Source organism: Mauremys mutica, chromosome 2 (genome assembly GCF_020497125.1).
Source record: "Mauremys mutica isolate MM-2020 ecotype Southern chromosome 2, ASM2049712v1, whole genome shotgun sequence".
In the NCBI taxonomy this organism is placed as follows: domain Eukaryota; kingdom Metazoa; phylum Chordata; order Testudines; family Geoemydidae; genus Mauremys; species Mauremys mutica.
This window is the reverse complement of record NC_059073.1, coordinates 158826556-158846129: the sequence shown is the minus strand read 5'-3', so window position 1 is coordinate 158846129 and position 19574 is coordinate 158826556. Positions and strand designations below refer to the sequence as shown.

The window sequence follows — 19574 nt, the reverse complement described above, 5'->3', positions numbered from 1 at the left end:
TGTGCAGCTATGTGAAAACTGAGTTGTTGGCGTTACTTTAAGATATACCTAAGGTAATACATAGATAATGAAATTAAAACAATATTGTTGGAGTATTGTAGTTTTTTAATTATAATTGTAGAAAAGCTGTGCGTTTGGTTTTTTTAAAAATCCAAAATTGTAATTTTTCATTATTTTTCATACAAATATTTTGTCAAATTAATTTTTCATTGGATATTAGTGAACCTTTTTTGTCTGACAGCAACATTATAGGCAAGGGTCTTAGAATATATGCTTAAATAGAAAAATCAAAACCTTAATTTTGCTAGGTATTGCAGCATTACTAGCATATTGTAAATAACCCCAACTATACATACAATATGATGGGGGCTAATTTAGCTACAAAACAAATCAGGAAAAAGATCTTGGAGTCATCGTGGATAGTTGTCTGAAGATGTCCACGCAGTGTGCAGAGGCGGTCAAAAAAGCAAACAGGAAGTTAGGAATCATTAAAAAGAGGATAGAGAATAAGACTGAGAATATATTATTGCCCTTATATAAATCGATGGTACGCCCACATCTTGAATACTGCTTTCAGATGTGGTCACCTCATCTCAAAAAAGATATACTGGCACTAGAAAAGGTTCAGAGAAGGGCAACTAATATGATTAGGGGTTTGGACAGGGTCCCATATGAGGAGAGATTAAAGAGGCTAGGACTCTTCAGCTTGGAAAAGAGGAGACTAAGGGGGGATATGATAGAGGTATATAAAATCATGAGTGATGTGGAGAAAGTGGATAAGGAAAAGTTATTTACTTATTCCCATAATACAAGAACTAGGGGTCACCAAATGAAATTAATAGGCAGCAGGTTTAAAACAAATACAAGGAAGTTCTTCTTCACGCAGCGCACAGTCAACTTGTGGAACTCCTTATCTGAGGAGGTTGTGAAGGCTAGGACTATAACAGCATTTAAAAGAGAACTGGATAAATTCATGGAGGTTAAGTCCATAAATGGCTATTAGCCAGGATGGGTAAAGGAATGGTGTCCCTAGCCTCTGTTTGTCAGAGGATGGAGATGGATGGCAGGAGAGAGATCACTTGATCATTACCTGTTAGGTTCACTCCCTCTGGGGCACCTGGTATTGGCCACTGTCGGTAGACAGGATACTGGGCTAGATGGACCTTTGGTCTGACCCAGTACGGCCGTTCTTATGTTCTTATGTCTTGAAATTAAGCAAAATTTGCTTCCTAATGTCATCAGTTTCCAACAGCATTATAGTTCAGAGTCATATTCAGGGTTTTAGAGAAAATCACAGGTAATGTTCATACTGTATATCAAAGCAACCGTTCAAAGATAATTGGAGTAAGATCTTAATTCTTTCTTGAGGGAACTCAAATAGGAATTATTTTTCCCTTTGGAAATAGTAAATAAAATCAAATTATTAAAAAAAAAAATAACCCACCAGATTTCATGAACATATGAAGTTCAGACACAAAAATTTGAGAGGTCATGATAAATTACAGAGAGGATGATCTGGGTAAACAAGATACTTGCAAGTTGTTTTATGCATCACACTAAGTGTCTCATGTACTAACAAGAAAAAGTACTCACAGGAGTATTCACACCAGAAGTGAGTTCTCAGCCTCTTTGAACAGTATTTTGGTCATTTGTACAATAGATGTCCGGTAGCTGCAAATGTTAGTGGATAATTTGTGAAGCGAGACTCATGTTTAAGAGCTTGACTCATCCAGTCAGGGAACAGAATACCACATCATCCAAGGCTATGGCTACACTGCAGCGTAAGTTGACATAAATTATGTCGCTCAGGGCTGTGAATTAGCCCCCACTCCCTCCCAAGCGACGTAACTTATGCAGCCTTAAGCACTGGTGCAGACAGCATTATGTCAGGCCGACATAGCTACTGCCGCTCATGGGGGCTGGAGTAATTAAGCTGATGAGAGAGCTCTCTTCCACAGGCTTAGAGCAGGTACACTAGAAAGCTTACAGTGGCGCAGCTGCATCAGTGCAGCTGTGCTACTGTAAGCCCTCCAGTATAGCCATAGCCTAAGTAACCAATAATACTACGCAATAGTAAATACTCAGTGATTTGTTATTTACAGGTTAAAGTGTGTTGTGAAAATTAATTGCAAAAAGGCTTCTAAACCTGCTTGCTGAAAAAGTACAAAGATGGAAAGGTGGAAGTTTATAGGATAAATTAGTTGTAATGAATAATTCAGCCAGTTGGCATTGCAAGTTATATGCTCTGTCTGGATTTAGTATGGTGCTATACTTGAGTAAGTGGACAGCATAATTGCCATAGCTAAATAGGTGACATACTGAGAGCGGATGAATATTTTCCATAGGACGCTAACTGAGATTGTGTTCTGCATTGAGGCTAGGAAAAAAAGAAGAGTCTCACAGGGTTTACAGAATAAATCCTGAAAACACATCTTTGATGTACCCCTTTGACTGCTATTGTTGATTTTCATGACCACTGCTCAGTGCCATGTACCTTTTATGTATGTGTCACTCAGCAGTGTAAATTTAGCTATTGAGATACATCTCCCTTCCTTCCTTCCTTCTCTCAGGGAGTGTTACCATAGCATTTTCCTCCCAGTGACTACCTCACAGAGCTGCAGATGGGACTGACTCTGAATTCTGTGCTGGTCGCTCCGATACGATGTAGTAGGAGAATGGGAAAGAGGGTAACATAGCAGCATGGATAAAACTCCACTTGTTTTTCCAGCATGAGAACACCTTCTGCCTGATATGGGTTCATCAATTTTTGTTTAACATTGAGAACTGAATTTTGTATAAACAGAAGCAAATCTCGTGGGCTTTCTCATCTGTTTGCTTCTCCCAAGGAGATTCATACGAGGTAGTGTCTGCCTGACACCAGCATTCACTTCTTTTCTCTTGTAGCTATGGACATGGCTCGAGGAGTTACAAAAAGAGCTGCTCGATGATGTCTATGCAGAGTCTGTGGAGGCTGTACAAGACTTGATCAAACGCTTTGGCCAGCAGCAACAGACCACTTTACAGGTTACAGTCAATGTCATCAAGGAAGGGGAGGATCTTATACAGCAACTAAGGTAATGCTTTTTTTTTTGTTTTTAAAGAGAAGTTGGTGTTAAATCTCTTAAACATTGTGTTTTAAAGCATTGGGGATATTTCTCCTTAAGCCTCTTCCCGCATATACTTCCCCCATATAATGGATCATTACCCTCTTGATTTTTTTGTGGGGGGAAGGGCGAGTATAAGCAGTACTATTAGATGTATTTCATTCTGTGCAGATCTTATCTAACCCTTTGTTTACAGGAAGTTAGGCTCACAAACATTCCCTTCGCATAAAGGAGAGTTAGCCTCCATAAATGATCTCTATGTGACATGAGTCAGCGGGGTATCAGGCAGAGGCATCCGTGTGGCATGACATGTTTAAGAATTACTGAACTCTCAGCGGCAGCCCTCTCTAAAGAGACTGTTTTAAACTGACACTTGAAGTTCTTTTGAATGTTAGCACGTGACGTGATTGGTTTTTTTCCTGTAGAGGCAACGTGAACGTGTGGTCCTGTCCATTACCGGTAGCTTAAATAAATCCTTGGGCACTTTCTGTATTCTGCAGAAGTGGGTGTTACCTCATCTGTGGTGGTGGTGGTTTTTTTTTCCTCTTTTTCTTTTTTGGCTTTATGCTCAAGTAAAATTGAATCATGTAATTCAGCGTACAACGAAGTATGTAGTCATCATGTCTCATTTCCTTTTCAAAATGAAAAGTTTTATGTGGGCTTAAATTTTAATCTTGACACAAATAGAATGTAGATTGAATACCAGGGCCGCCGGGGGCGGGGCAAGTGGGGCAATTTGCCCCAGGCCCCCACGAGAATCTCTGAGGCTCCCCTTTGCCTTCCCCCATCCACTGGTGCCTCAGCATGCTGTGTCCAGGAGCGGCCCTGGACAGAGCTAAAGCGGCATGGCTCCAGCGGGGCCTGAGCGCCTGCCGCTTAGAGCCGCGTGGTAAGGGGCCGGGGCAGCAAGCTGTGGCTGAGTGGCGGGAGCTCAGGTCCCGCTGGAGCCACGTCGCTTTAGCTCTGTCCAGGGCAGCTCCTGGATGTGGTGCACTGAGGCTCCGGGAGAGGGGGGAGGTGAGGATAAGCGGCACGGAAAGGGGGCCGGGGGGTTGGATAAGGGGCAGGGAGTCCCAGGGACAGTCAGGGGACAGGAAGGGGGCAGAGGTTTGGGGGGGGCAGTCAGGGGACGGGGAACAGGGGGCTGGATCGTGGGCATTCCGGGGGTCTGCCAGGACTCGTCGGGGGGTGGATAGGGGTCGGGGCAGTCAGGGGACAGGGGGCATTAGTGGGGGGTGGGGTCCTGGGGTGGTGGTTGTGGGGGTAGCTTCATTTAAAATTAGCCACTTTAGATTAATAGTGATAGAGCCAAGAGAGCCATGGGGGAGGGATCACATGAGAAGATCAATATCCATCCTACACCACCTACCTCCTTCCCAGCCCTACCAAGGGAGACTCCCCTCCCCCTGCATTTCCCCAGAGGCTCAGTAGTTCTCAAACTTTTGTACTAGTGACCCTTTTCACATAGCAAACCTAAGTGCGACCCCCTCTTATAAATTAAAAACACTTTTTTATATATTTAACACTGTTATAAATGCTGGGGGCAAAGTGGGGTTTGAGGTGGAGGCTGACAGCTCGCAACCCCCAGTAATAACCTCGTGACCCCCTGAGGGGTCCCGACCCCCAGTTTGAGAACCTCTGGGTTAATTTAATTTTAGCTCCCTGTGTCCATTCACATGCATGTGCTATTTTGAGCATTTCAGTTTTCACAACATAGGCTCATCCCAGATTCTGGAACAAGCTCAAATGCTCAGTTCGTGGAGTGTGCTATACTAAAGACAAACCCAAAGTAACCATCTCCAGTTTGTGAGGAAACAGATAAATGCATGGAGGTTAAGTCCATTAATGGCTATTAGCCAGGATGGGTAAGGAATGGTGTCCCTAGCCTCTGTTTGTCAGAGGATGGAGATGGATGGCAGGAGAGAGATCACTTGATCATTACCTGTTAGGTTCACTCCCTCTGGGGCATTTGGCATTGGTCACTGTTGGAAGACAGGATACTGGGCTGGATGGACCTTCGGTCTGACCCAGTATGGCCGTTCTTATGTTCTAACCTAAATGAACCCAAAGTTATGCAGACAGATATGAGTCAAGGAAGCCAGCAGAGTATCGGAAACCTGGAAAAATCTCTGACTGGATGGGCTCAGGTGTTTGGTCACAAGCTGAGGTGGTTCAAAAGTTTTGGATTTTTCAGAATTTTTTTATTGTTTCTTTAAACAATCAAACACAGCAAGCAGCAAATATTTGGCCACACATTTCTGAAACCGCAAACCATGTTCAGGTTTTGGCAGACTAATTTCAGCTTTTCAATTAAAAAACCCACCACAACTTTTGAAGGAAAGCAGACATCGTCTGTGACTTTTTTCTGGTTTTTAAAACCCCCTAGTTTTCGATCCAAAAAAAGTTTTGACGGAAAATATTTGTCCAACCCTTTTAATGAGCTTTAGTGCCTTTTAGCACTAGCTGATGCTGAGAACCAGTGATACCTTGTAAAGAAGTTTTCTCAAAACTGGTTTGTGCCGAGATGCAGGAGGTTTTTCAATTTTTATTTTTCCCAGGGTGGGCTGGGGGGGCAAGTGGGGCAATTTGCCCTGGGCCCCACAGGGCCCCCCACGAGAATATAGTATTCTATAGTATTGCAACTTTTTTTATGGAAGGGGCCCCCAAAATTGCTTTGCCCCAGGCCCCCTGAATCCTCTGGGCGGCCCTGTTGAATACATGTATTAAACAAGAACATGCCTATATGTTGAACACTGAGGCAGAAAAAGAAATTAATCTAGTATCCTGATGCTTTATTCAATTACTACAGCATAATTTTAATAATTTATCAAAGGCCCTTATTTGCTGAAACAAGGCCAACTTCCTCTAGTGTTGTTCATACTAATGGTTTTAGTTAAAGAGCTTTGTCATGCACGTTCAACAGTTGACTGTATGTAATCCAATTCCTGTTGCTTTTTTTCATAATACCCCTTTTCCTTCCTTTCCACTTTCAATAGGGATTCTGCCATTTCTAGTAACAAGACCCCTCACAACAGCTCCATCAATCACATCGAGACAGTGCTGCAGCAGCTGGATGAGGCCCAGTCTCAGATGGAGGAGCTTTTTCAGGAACGCAAGATCAAGCTTGAACTCTTCCTGCAGCTACGCATATTTGAGAGAGATGCAATAGATGTGAGTCTCTGTTGTGTGCATAACATTAATTAAATTTGTTTTAGCCCTATGGGAAGATTTACACTAAAAAGGATGTATTTTGAATCAGACATATGAAAATAATGATTTCACTGGTTTAGTTGTTACCTGAATGGTCTGACGGATTTGCTTTCCTCCAAAATATGGGAGTGCCATGGCCTGAGTGTAGAACTGGAAGCTAAAGACTCCTTCATTCTAATCCGAGCTCTGATAAACACATACTGTGGCCACTGGCAAATTACTTAATCTTGCTGCTATAGTTAATCCGTGTATAAAATGGGGCGTTAAGCTATCAAACTGACTTTTTCACGGGGTGTAGAGGATGAAATCATTGTAAAGAGCTTGAGTATGAAAAAACACTACCTTAATGCTATTCAGTAGTAGTTATAACCGTCCTTTCTTCCTCTTCTGCACACCAGATTCTCAGTTGCAGATATATTAAACCTCAAGAGTGCTTCTGAATGGCTGTTTTTGCTGCTCTTGGAAAGCCATAGCGGCTGCAACTAAAACAAACCACCCCCCCCACCCACCCCCCCACACTTTTCCATAGCATTTAAAATAACAAAAGCCACCCATTCAGTTTTACTGCAAAACCTGCCCAAACTTGCAAGCAGCTTGTGGACTGGCCAACATTTGGATGAAAATACTTGCTATTGGTGTGAATGCTTTTTGGCTATATGTATTTTAAGTAACTTTACATATCAAATTAATCTAGATTCCCCATATGTTAGTAAAATGGCCTTTCAAAGATGCTGCTGGGTTAATCATGTATCCTTTAAAAAAACAAAACAGCTTGGGTTGTTTTGTTTTTTAACTGCTGTTTGATACTATAAATGCACACAAAAATTCTCAGAAACTTAATGCAGAATTAAGGCTGACCAGTGGTGCCTGAATGTGGAGAGTGGCTAAATTTAAACCTGTGAAAACAAAGAATTGAAGAGTTAAGGTTCATGCCAACCTCCACAGTGCAACCTTAACTCTGCCCTATGGAGCTGGCAATAGCCATGAGAAATGGCTAGAAAGATGGTGCAAAGGTTAACGAACTACTGAGATGTGGTGGTTTCTCAGTCTCTTCATGTCTTCAAATCAAGAATCTTATTGGAAGATGCTTTAGTCAGACCAAAACTGTTAGGCCTAATGCAGGAGTAACTGGGTGAAATTCTCTGGCCTGCGTTATATTTTGTTGTTAAATATCTGTGTATCTATTATAGGAGATATGAGGGAAAACTAAGAACATGCCATTGTTTGCATTGTGCTCCACACACCTGAATTCCAGTATTTATCTGCATGCATTCTAGCTATAGTTATTGTGCTAGGTGTTTCTGTTCTGAATGGTGGAGCAATTTGTTGGGGCAGCTTGTCAGATCTGTGATGAGTAGAGAGGTGCTTGTGTACCTCGAGGAATCAAATATGCCTCATTTCAGCACTGAGTTTGGTAGCATGTCAATAGAGGTGCTCAAAGGTGACTGTTTGACATAGGGACTGACATACCTCACTGGTCTCAAGGGCTTACTGAGGGTTACGTGAAGGCAATGTCTCAGAAGGAATCTTCAGGGCAAGAGTGAAGGGTGGTTTATGTGCAGTAGGCTCAGTGTTTGAGTATAGGCCAGGTACAGGCAGCTTCTGTTTGCTACATCTGACTTAAACCTGAGTTTTGCCTTAGCTAAGGAAAGGTGTTACACTTCGTCCTAGAGTGCCAATGTGCACTGTTCCCAAAGAGTTGTGCAGTATCTATGAAGGCAGAGTATCCTCAGAGAGGAAACAGTCACAGTTGTGTTGCAAGAGTGGTGTGGACCTTAACTTTGTATTTCCTGGTTTTCACTAGGTTTAGCCACTCTCCGCCTTCCGGAAAGGTACAAGGCACACCAGGCAGCCGTAACTTTCTGTTAATGACGTTTTCAGCATTTAATGACATTTGTTTAAAAAAAAAAATTCACAGCACCTCTGTGACAGGGCATGCCTCACCACTGCAGCACCTCCTGCTGGCTGTCTGGGGAATTAGCGCTGTCCCCTCTATTCCTGAATCCACGTCACTCCCAGGACCACGGCGTCCTCTTCAGTGACACTGCCCTCCAGCTGTGCCACACATTCTATCCCCCCGAAGGGGGGAACCTGCAGTGTACTGTCCAGCCACTTCCTTCAGTGCAAACTGCAGTCCATGGGCTAGCCCCTTCCTTCAGTGGCTCCAGCACCCTCCTTGCCCTCAGTCTGTAGATCCCTGCAGCCTGCCAGGAGCTGCCTTTAGCTCCCTGGGTCTCTGCCTGCAGCACTGCTCTGCGCAGGGTGCTTGCTGCCCTCTGCCTACAAGGCAGCCACTCCTCCCTTCTCAAGCTCCACGGAGTGACTCTCCCTGCTCTGTTCTGCTGCCCTTCTTATATGGGCCAGCCTGGCCCTGATTGGTTGCTCCTATAATCCCTTCTGTGATTGGCTGCCTCCCGCGCATCCTCCCTAGGGCTGCTTTTAGCCTCTTTTCTCCCAGTGTGGGGCAGATGCCCCATCACAACCTCCTTTTACTATAGCCCAGCTCTTCCTCTCCACTGCCTCTGGCTCCTTAGGAATGATTACTGGCTACAGAAGGCACTGGCTGCATGTTGATCCCTTCACTGCCCCCTTCATCATCTCTTCATCCCCCCTCTCTCTGCCTGGCCAGCACAGCCTGGTTCTCCCTTCTCCCCACAGAGAAACTGGCATCAGCATGGGACCTGCAGTTTGAGGAGAGGCTGCAGGGACTAGCATGGAGTTAGCGGGGAGTCTCCCGATGTCTGTTCCCCATCTATTTAAAAAACAAGTAGCACTGACCTGCCTTACAGGGGAGTTGGGAGGGTAAATACAATAAAGATTGCGAGGTGTTCAGATACTACAGTGATAGGGGGCCACGTCAGTCCCGATGATTGGCTGAAGCCCTGCAGCATCCACAGCTCCACTCCACAGCTCTGACCCCTTCCTTTCCACCCGGCACTGTTCCAACACTCCATCTGCACTGTCTGACCCACATGTTCCTTCCCCTGTGCTCAGACTTGCCTTTCCCTGCTCCAGTTACTCCAGCATTTCCTCCATCACACCCACTGCTCGAACCCCCCTACCCCCACATACCTGTTGTTTTGAGCCCCACTCTCTCACACCAGCTCCACCCTCATTCTTGCCACTCCGTGCCCCCTGCAAAGTTGAAGGGGCTGTGAGCTGCCTGTACCTGCTGGAGGCAGGAAGGGGCAGGAGAGTGCCCCCCCCTCCATCTAGGCCAAGTGTAAGGGATAGGGCTCTGCACATCCATTTACAGCATAGGAGACATGTAGAAGTATCCCATTAATGTCAGTGAGAAGTTCTCAGCAGAACAAGGGCGCTCTACGGAGATGAATACAGTCTGAATCAATAGCTCTTGTGGGCCAAGCTCAGCTCCTCAGTTTCCATGCTTTGTGCCTCCTCTCAGTTCCCCATCCAGAGGGTCAGGGACCTCCAGATGTTAGCTCACAAAAGCAGCAAAGATTGGGGCTCTGACCTTCTCAGAGGGTCATGCCCCCCCCAGATTCCGGCTCGTGCTGCAGGGCAGGGAGTGAAGCTTAGAAGTGTCCAGAGGGGCAGAGCCCCCTGCATGCTCGTTCACATATGGGGGGTCAGTGAGAGGTGTTCAGAACCTTCCAGAGGGACAGGACTCCCCAGATCCCATCTCGCACGTGGGTGTGGGCAAGGAGACTGGCTCAGAGTCCCCAAACCCTGGCTCATTCTTGGCACCCAGCTGTGTCCCTGAGAGATGGGGCTGTGAATGGGCTCATCCAGGGCCGGAGGAGCAGCGCAGAGGTGGGAAGGGAAGAGTGTGGGGCAAACAGTGTTTGAAGGCTCCCTTACCCTAATAGAGGTGGCTGTCTAGAGTGTTCTCACTTGTCAGTAGCTGTGCCAAAGCTCCATCCTACAGGGGAAGTTTGGCAAAGGGACAGAGAACACACTCCCTCCAATACCCAGCCCCCCCCCCACCTCATCTTCCTGCTTCTGCCCCACAAAAGTGTATAAGAGTCTGAAAATGTTAGGATCAGCTCATGTAAGGGGCAGGGGCTGTTGAAAGGAAACCCTTGACCAAACTGGCCAGTAACTTGCTCTTCTTTGATCATACTCACTTCTGTTGCTTAGGAAACAGCTGAAGACCCTGATTGTCTAGGGTCTTTCATCTTCACTTGGTTTAATTCCTTGACAGCAATTCTTAAGTAAAATCAGACTTTGCATTTAGATTTTAGAGCACATTAAAGCAGAAATTTTGGTGTCAGGGCAAAACTCCCCAAAGGAGCCTTTGCTGGATGCAGGCAGAGAACCAGAAATATGCGCAACACGCACTCTCTTGAGAGCTGCCAAGGGTGGGGCTTGAACTCACAATGCATGGGAGTTGCTCAGGTTCAGTAAACATAACTTGTCACCTTGAGCCACCCAGTTGCTGTGACAACAGATGGCCTGGAAGCCCTTTTGTTGTTAACAAAGTCCTGGTCTTGCTAAACATATATGCTTGAATCTTTGTGCCAAGTTAGCACAAGCTGATTGGAAGTTCCTGACTCTAAAGTGAATAACTACTTCAATATTGCTTCCCCAGCAGAGTAGTGGGAGCTGTGCACTAATTGAGAGCAGTGCTGATTGACTGATATCTAGCTGGGAAGGATCAGAGCCATATGTTAAGTCTTAGGTGTCTGCAAAATCATGATGAAACACTAGGGCGTGTCTTCACTGGCAACATTAAAGCGCTGCCGCGGCTGCGCTTCAACGTGGCTTGTGTAGTTGCGGCTTGTGTAGTCGCTCTAAAAAAAACCCACCTCCACAGGGAATAGCTACCAGCGCAGGTGCAACTGTCTACACTGGCACTTTACAGTGCTGAAACTTGCAGCGCTCAGGGGGGTGTTTTTTCATACCCCTGAGCAAGAAAGTTGCAGCACTGTAAAGTGCCAGTGTAGACAAGCCCATAGATGACTTTGTAAAATGCTGCGGTAAGGGGAGGCTGTATCTTGGAAGTCTTTGCTCAAATGATCCCATGTTTGAACCACTGATATTACCCAGCATCCGCCATGAGCACAACAAATTTCAAGCCAATCAGAGGTAGCATGAGGATTTTAAAGTGCTTAGAGTAGTCTGCTTTTAAACAGAAAGTAATGCTCAGACTTGACTGTCACTACCTTGGCACTCAGCTCTGTTAACCATTTGTGGTGTTTACTGTTTTACTTAGCTTTGATAGTGAAAATAAACTACTTGATTTCTCAAGCAATAGCACAATTCTCCAATATTTAAATCCATGGGTACTGTTATAGAATCATAGAAAAGTAGGGCTGGAAGAGACCTCAAGATGTTATCAAGACCAGCCTCCTGCACTTAGACCATTCCTGACAGGTGTTTGTCCGATGGGGATTCCCCAGTCTCCCTTGGACGTTCATTCCAGATCTTAACTATCCTTATAGTTAGAAAGTTTCTCCTAATATCTAACTTAATCTCCCTTGCTGCAGATTAAGTCCAAAACTACTTGTCCAACCTTCAGTGGACATGGAGAACAATTGATCACTATCCTCTTTTTATAACAGCCCTTAACATATTTGAAGACTATTATCAGACACGCCCCCAGTCTTCTTTTCTCAAGACTAAACATGCCCAGTTTTTTTAATCTTTCCACATACGTCAGGTTTTGTAAACCTTTTATCATTGTTGTTTGTTCACTCTCATCTGAACTGTCTCCAGTTTGCTCACGTCTTTACTAAACTGTGGTGCCCAGAATTGGACAAAGTATTCTAGCTGAGGCTTCACCAGTGCCAAGGAGAGTGGACAATTTACATCCCATGTCTTATACAACAATCCAGTTAATACACCCTAAAATAATTGTCTTTTTCCCAACTGCATCACATTTATCACTTATATTCATTTTGTGATCCTCTATAACCCCCAGATCCTTGTCAGCAGTACTACCGCCTACCCACGTATTCCCTAGTTTGTATTTGTGCATTTGATTTTTCCTCTCTAAGTTAAGTACTTTGCACTTATCTTCACTGGATTTCATCTTGTTGAATTCAGACCAGTTCTCTCAATTTTTCGAGGTCCTTTTGAATTCTAATCCAGACCTCTGAAGTGTTAACAACCCCTCCCATCGTCGTGTCATGTGCAAATATTACAAGTATACCATCAACTCCATTATCCTTGTCATTAATGAAAATGTTTAATAGTACCAGACACATGTCGGATCCCTGCAGGATGCCACTAGATACACCCTCCCAGTTGGACAGCGAACCATTCATAACTACTCTTTTGAATATGGTCATTCAACTAGTTGTGCATCCACCTTGTAGTAATTTAATCTAGACTGCATTTCTCCAGTTTGTTTATAAGAATGCCATGTGGGACTGTGTCAAAAGCCACCCTAAAATCAAATTTTATCAAATCTACTGCTTTTTCCCTAACCACCAGGCCAGTAACCCTATCAAAGAAGGAAATTAAGTTCGTTTGGCATCACTTGTTCTTGACAAATTTATGTTGGCTATTCAACCCTGTTATCCTGGAAGTACTTACAAACTGATGGTTTAGTAATTTGTTCCAGAAACTGGACTCACCAAAGCCCTGGCTCACTGTCTGTGCTGCCATTTATACCTGTGCTAGCTCTGTGTGCAGTGTCTGCATGCCCTCCTGAGAGTGGACGTTCCCTAAGGGATCCAATATGGGATACCTCAAAACATGCCTACATTACAGCTTTAAAATACTGTGTGTTTAAGTGGCTAATTTGCATGATGTCTAGTAAGCAAAGTAACCAGAGGAAAAAATGCATCCAAGGACATAACCCTTCTACCCATTGCTTAAGCTGTGATCCTTTCTGATCAGCGTTTTTCCCCACATGGCCAGATAAACCCAATAGGTACCAATAATGCGTCAAGATTTCTGTGCAGCTTTCCTGTGTTCTTGTAACTTTTCAATCCTGAGTAACCCCTTGGCAGATCAGTGTCAGAGCCCCTCACCATGTTACAACCCCCTATAATAGTGCCAGTTTTTCCCATAGCCAGTTAGGCAGCAGCCCCAAACCTGCATTCTTACTACCCAGCTTCCATGAGCACCTCTTAGCTGGGCTATCTGGTTTTCAATGTTTTCTGCTTCTCTTTCCTCACTGCTGTTGGTGCCCATCTATCTTGCTCCCCAAATCACAATGCCCTAGGAATAGGCTTTTCCCAACAAATTGGTTTGTATGATGATTCTTTTCTCATGCCAGTGCCAAATTTCAGTGAAACATAGGGGAGTCCAGAAAGGTTTTGTAGTAAAACATAGATAATAAGCCCCAGATCATTTGGTGTTTGAGGTTTCTCTGTATGAAACAGGTTTGTTTGAGTCCTCTGGCTGTTTTATCTTTTTCTAACCTATCACAAGAAAGTAATCCGGTCTGATCAACACTGAGGCTTGCAGATATTCTATTGGGATACTGTGCTAACTTTGTATAAATTGCCTTTGTTTTTTAAATTAACTGTTTGCAGTTTCTGATAGTTGTTTATGCCTTAGGCTTGGTCTACACCCAAAACTTAAGTCGACCTAGTTAAGCCAACCTACATGGTGGTATAGACAGCGCTTTGTCAGTGGAAGAATTCTTCTGTCGAACTAGCTGCTTCTCTTGAAGGAATGGGCTTACTACACTGACGGAAAAAACCTTCTATCACTGTAGTAAGGGTCTGTGCTACAGCGGCATAGCAGTACTGCAGATGTGCTGTTCTAGTGCTTGTCATGTAAACATCCCCCTGATGGTATCAGCTACAAGAGTGCTGCTAATTTTCAAATTGACACATGGAAAAATACTCGCTTGGGAAGAAACAAAACGACTTTGCATTTGATTTGAAGTACTAAAAGATGGTTTGCTAAAATACCATGTAACTGACGTTGGAGCTGTGTGAAGAGACATGTAAATCTAAGTAAACTAAGTTTGGGTACACTTAAAAGCAAGATTTCAGAATGTAAGATTGATTGGATAGGTTATATAATTACTGCACTTGAGCGTTTCTTCATAAAATTCTCAATATACTACTACAAGAGTTTTGTTAAGCAGTTAGCTGGTAATACAACACGGTCAAGAAAACCGACAGTTCCTGCTCACAAAGGTGTGGCGTTATTGGTTCGTTTTAGTAATGCATCTGAGTGGTGTAGCTGAAGGCTAAACTGGCACACTGTGCTGCGATATGACTGTTGTTTCTTACCACTCTTAGCGTAAGCAAATAGATTTTCTACCTGAGCTGTTATGCCAAAGTTTTTCTTTTACCCATGGTATAAACACGATAATTCTGCTGCCTACAAAGTGATATGCTTGTAAATTGATATTAAAAGTACATGTGCACGCGCACACACATGCACACTCTGCTGTTGGCCTACAGAGCCAGCGCAAACCTCAAGGAGGAATTTCTTACCTCCCAAATTAGCAGAATTTTCTTGCCTGCCTACATCACAAAACTAATAACTTCCAAAACTTGCTCAGACAGCCCAGTGTTTGTACAAGTCAGTAATAGTTATGTTAGTCTGTAGCTTAGATGTTCTGCTGAATGGATATTATGAAGTTGTTAGCTGGGGAAAGAACAGATGGGGGAGGAAAGCATAGTTCTTTTAACTTGTTTTTGAATTCCTGATCATCTGATTCTCTAGTACAAATGGAACAAGTTGTAGTTATTAATCCCAATAAAATCCTCTCCTTTCTTTCTATCAGATAATTTCAGACCTTGAATCGTGGAATGATGAGCTCTCTCAGCAGATGAATGACTTCGATACTGAGGATCTTACAATAGCAGAGCAGAGACTCCAGCACCATGCAGACAAAGCCCTGACCATGAATAACCTGACCTTTGATGTCATACACCAAGGACAAGATCTGCTGCAGTATGTCAATGAAGTGCAGGCCTCTGGTAAGATGGATCTGTCCCATCTTATTCCGGTTAATATCTTTACAGGGATTATCCAAACTGATACTAACAGGGCGTCTGAAAGTGGCATCGATCCCCATTAATCACAATCAAGAGGGGAGTGGACATGTATTTTGCTTCTTGAAAATAATTCCATAGCATTTAAATAAACTAGATGAAGCATGCTGATCACTAATAAAATAGATCCTACTAACAATTAAAATGCTCAGGTTTAAAGTGGGGGTGGAAGGAACTCTGTAGGATGTGAAAGTAAATAGAAAGAGGAATAGAATTAATAGTACAAGGAATTTATTTTGAGATCAGTCATGTCTGTAAATTATGCATTGACTTTACAAGTAAAAGCAATTCATATTTTAGTTTCTTAATCCTTTTCACTTGATTTTCTTTGCAATATCCTGCTGCATTTAACCCTTCACAAGATATCATTATAGACTTTAAGGATTTCTCCCAAGATAATGTTGAGCATTCACTTGCTCATTGTAAAACACCTTGAAATTCTTCGAGATTTATGTATATTTTACTAAAATGAAAATGGTTGGTATATAATAACTATAATATGTAACTCCTCTGGAAATTAGATCCAGGTATGTTTCAAATTAATGGGTCTCCACAGGTGTGGAGTTGCTTTGCGACAGAGATGTAGATATGGCAACTCGTGTTCAGGATCTGCTGGAATTTCTTCATGAGAAACAACAGGAGCTGGACTCAGCAGCGGAACAGCATCGGAAACACTTAGAACAGTGTGTACAGCTCCGCCACCTGCAGGCTGAAGTCAAACAGGTATGAGCTAAATATGTTCTGTGCATTGTGAGTAGGTGTGTGTATATGTTCCATATATAGGCATGTGTATGCAAATAAGATAGCTATGTTGTAAGAAAAAAGTGTTTTAACTTTTTATTTTTGCAGGTTTTTGGCCTGAGAATTAAGCATCGAGCACACTCGACTCTCAAAGCGGATAATAACAGTTTAATTGTTAAAGCAGCAGAGAGTCCTGTGCACCTTATAGACTAACAGACGTATTGGAGCATGAGCTTTCGTGGGTGAATACCCACTTCGTGGGATGCGTTGTTAACAATTACTGTTTGCTATGGGACAATGCTGTCTAAAGAGCAGTTAGACTGTTCAATTCATTTTTGTGTCTTCCCTGTAACAGACAGTAAAAAATCCTTTGAAATCTTCCCTGAGCTCTGCAGTGAGACTAGCTCAGGTGCCTTGCTTGCAGCACCTACCAGTCAGGAGGGATAATGCGTAACAGCAGGGCACATCGTATTGGCTGAGCGAAGTGAGGCCTTTCACTCAACTTGATGGCATCTCTCTGTCTTTCTGTAATGCGATAACTTTGGAATGCTGCGTGTAGACAAATCCAAAATTTCAGAGATGGTTTTAGGTATTGGTGGCCAGAACTCTATTGATTTTGGTGAAATTAGGAAAGCCAGAAGGGGGAAAAGGGGCACACAAAGCCCTTGCACCTGGTGAACAGAGCCAGCAGCTTCAGTCAGCTCTAATTGTCCATAGATCTAAGAACTGGTTGATGACAGCCATTAACATCTTCTATCTGCTATTAGCACCTTCCAGCTTAATGACAGTCCCCATCTGAGCTCTACCCATTGTCCAAATAGAGTTTAAAATGTTGGTACCCTGGATGACTTACTCCCAGACAGGAAGGCAATGGGGGGACCTGGGTGAAGGAAGACTGGGGAACCTGGGAATGGGAGGGGTGGGTCAGCGCGCAGAGCCCCTGGCGTATGGAATAGGAGAGAGCGGGGAGCATAAAGAGCCCCTGGAATGAGGGAAGGGGTTGAGGTGGGTTGTAGGGAACCCTGAAGTAGAGGGGGAGGATGGGAGGGCCCCCCGCCGGGAACTTGTGAAAGGGAATGAAGGAGTGCAAGGAGCCCCTGGTGTGCAAGGAGCTCAGCCTGCAGAAGCTGGGAAGTATGTGACCACCTATTTTAATGTAACTTGAAGTATCTAAATGTTTATAGTTGGCCAGTGTGCAGACTGATACACTCTAGGCTGTGCTTGTTAGAATGATTACAGAGTGCAAACTACTATTTTAATGTAAGAGGAATGAGGTGGAAGAGATTTTACAATGATTTAGCATAGACAGCCTTCTGTTGTTTATTACATGCTGTCTTGTGAGGATGAAAGGAAAGTGCCAATTGGTTATAATGTCCAACCTGCACAATATACTCTTGATTGCAGAGATTCTCTTACCAGCTGAGACAGGATCTTTTCTTTATGAAATGCCGATGGACTAGAATGGTGGTATCAGTTGCCCTACCCCTCCCTTTCCAGTAAGGTTGAAACAATCTCATTTTAGAATATAGGATGCACACTACATTTACGGTTAATCACATACATAATTCTTACTACAGTGTACACTGTCCTGTCACCTGCATTTGTATATGAGAGCTGGGGGAACAGGGAGCGAGAGAGGAGGAGCAGTTGAAAATTGCATTGACATGTGTTGCTGATCACATGTCCTACAGCAGTTGACAGAGCTATACTGCTGACAAACGTCAGTGTCATGCTTAAAGATGTGTTTTCAGGATTTATTCTGTAAACCTTGTGAGACTCTTTTTTTTTCTGAGTGATTAGTAATCCTAGCTAAAGTGGGCATCACAGTTGACTGTAAAACCAAAGTACTGAAAACATTTAGCATAAGTCTCTTATAAAGATGTTAATTGCTGAGAGTGAACCCCTCTTCTTCTTGAAGTAAGTTTGTGGGAATCTTTCAGCTGACTTAAAAGGCAGTTGGATCTGGCCCTTTAGAACTAGAGCACATTTCTAGTGTTGTAAATAAAAAACGCTTGCCAAGATAGTATTGTTCATACTGCCTAGTCACAAAACAGTAATAGTCCCACCCAGGAGATAGGTTGTTTACAGAGCATCTTTCTGGGTTTGTTTGGTTTTTTTTGTTGTTGTTTTTTTGGGTCCCTTCAGATTTATGAATGTTCACATGAAAGTGTGCAACCTATAAAGAATATTTAGATTGCAAGTTCTTCAAGGCAAGTCTCTCTCTTATGGTTAGTATAGGTCATAACAGAAATCAGGGCCCTATTATGCTTGTCTCGAGGTGATACCTTAATATCAACAATTAAGAACCCATCTCTATTTGTCTAGAGTTTTATATTAACTCTAATACTGTCATTCTTGACCAGTCACATTTTTCAAAGGTGTTTGAATTTTCAAATAAGTTCATAAACTGTGCTTAATATAAATACTTATTTAAACACACAACTGAGAGGGTGCATGTATATGTTAAACACTTAATTTGTAAGTTTATCGCTCCTTTTCCATATTATCTAAAAATGCTTCTCTCAACTTGAGACTGAAAAGTGTCTGAATCTAAAAACGTGATCTGATACTTTGTATTTGTGTAGTCTCCTTAGAATTCTCCTAACACCCTTTGAAGTGTTTTGGGACTAGTAACTTTTATTTTTTCTGACTTTTATTATGTTAATACAAATACATGAGGGGTTTTTTTTTGGCGGGGAGGAGGAGTGTTAAGCCAGGAAGCAGGACCACTTGCTGTTTCCTCTGAACTGGAAAATGCTTTGTAGCTCAGCAGGTCACAGCCCGTGCACTATCTGAGAGTAACATGACATAGTAAATCTCCTTTTCAGACTGTTTTGTTTGTATTTTGTTGCCGGAAGCCCTGAACACATGGTTTCCAGGGTTAAATTACTGTGATTTCCTGCCCAATTTACTGTTGAACTGGGCATAAGCATCCATTACGGTATGGAGAGGCTGGCTCTCTCCAGAGCTAAGATTGTAACCAGCTTTTCAGTTTAGTCATGATTTTGACAGTCGTCGTCGTTCCCCCACCCCCATGAAAACTGCTGCTACTCCTGACTTTTTTTCATGATTCATTTCTGTATTGCAGTAGTGTGGCATGGTGCCCTGCAAAGAAAAAGGGGTCTATAGCTCAAGCTGTTTACCATCTAATGGAAACAAACAAGCTGTGCCTGTGCTGGGTTTAGTTGCCACAATTGTCCCTCAACTCCACCAGTGACAGCAACAATTGTGGGAGCCTTGTGAAGATGAGGCTCTTGCGGCTACCTATATTTTGATCGGAGTTATCCATCCCTGCTCTGAGCACAACAAATGGACATGGTGATAAAAACATCCATGGCTGCTGGTGCCTTAATTACTGTGCCTCTATCACTGGTGCAGCTTTTTATTTCCAAAAAAACCCCAAAAATAATAAAACCACAAGCTAGAAAGATAACGGAAAATGAGGAAGTAGGAGAAGGGCTAAAAGAGGAACAGAGGCTTTAATACATCACATAAAAGATTTGCTTGCTAAATTAAGATGCCTAATAGAATCGGGTAGGGCAAGAGTAGATAGCAGCGGAGAGTGGTATATAGGAAGGGTTTTGAGGTA

At 43.3% G+C, this 19574-nt stretch overlaps 1 protein-coding gene across 2 annotated transcripts in view; it reads left to right on the top strand.

The window, feature by feature from the left end:
• The window catches only part of TRIO (trio Rho guanine nucleotide exchange factor), a 452008-nt gene that overhangs the window by 241114 nt on the left and 191320 nt on the right, over positions 1 to 19574 (top strand). For both annotated transcript variants that reach the window (XM_045004406.1, XM_045004407.1), the window contains exons 12-15: positions 2905 to 3074; positions 6101 to 6275; positions 14974 to 15169; positions 15801 to 15967. In XM_045004406.1, the coding sequence (XP_044860341.1) occupies positions 2905 to 3074; positions 6101 to 6275; positions 14974 to 15169; positions 15801 to 15967 (708 nt within the window). The remainder of the gene's footprint in view (positions 1 to 2904; positions 3075 to 6100; positions 6276 to 14973; positions 15170 to 15800; positions 15968 to 19574) is intronic.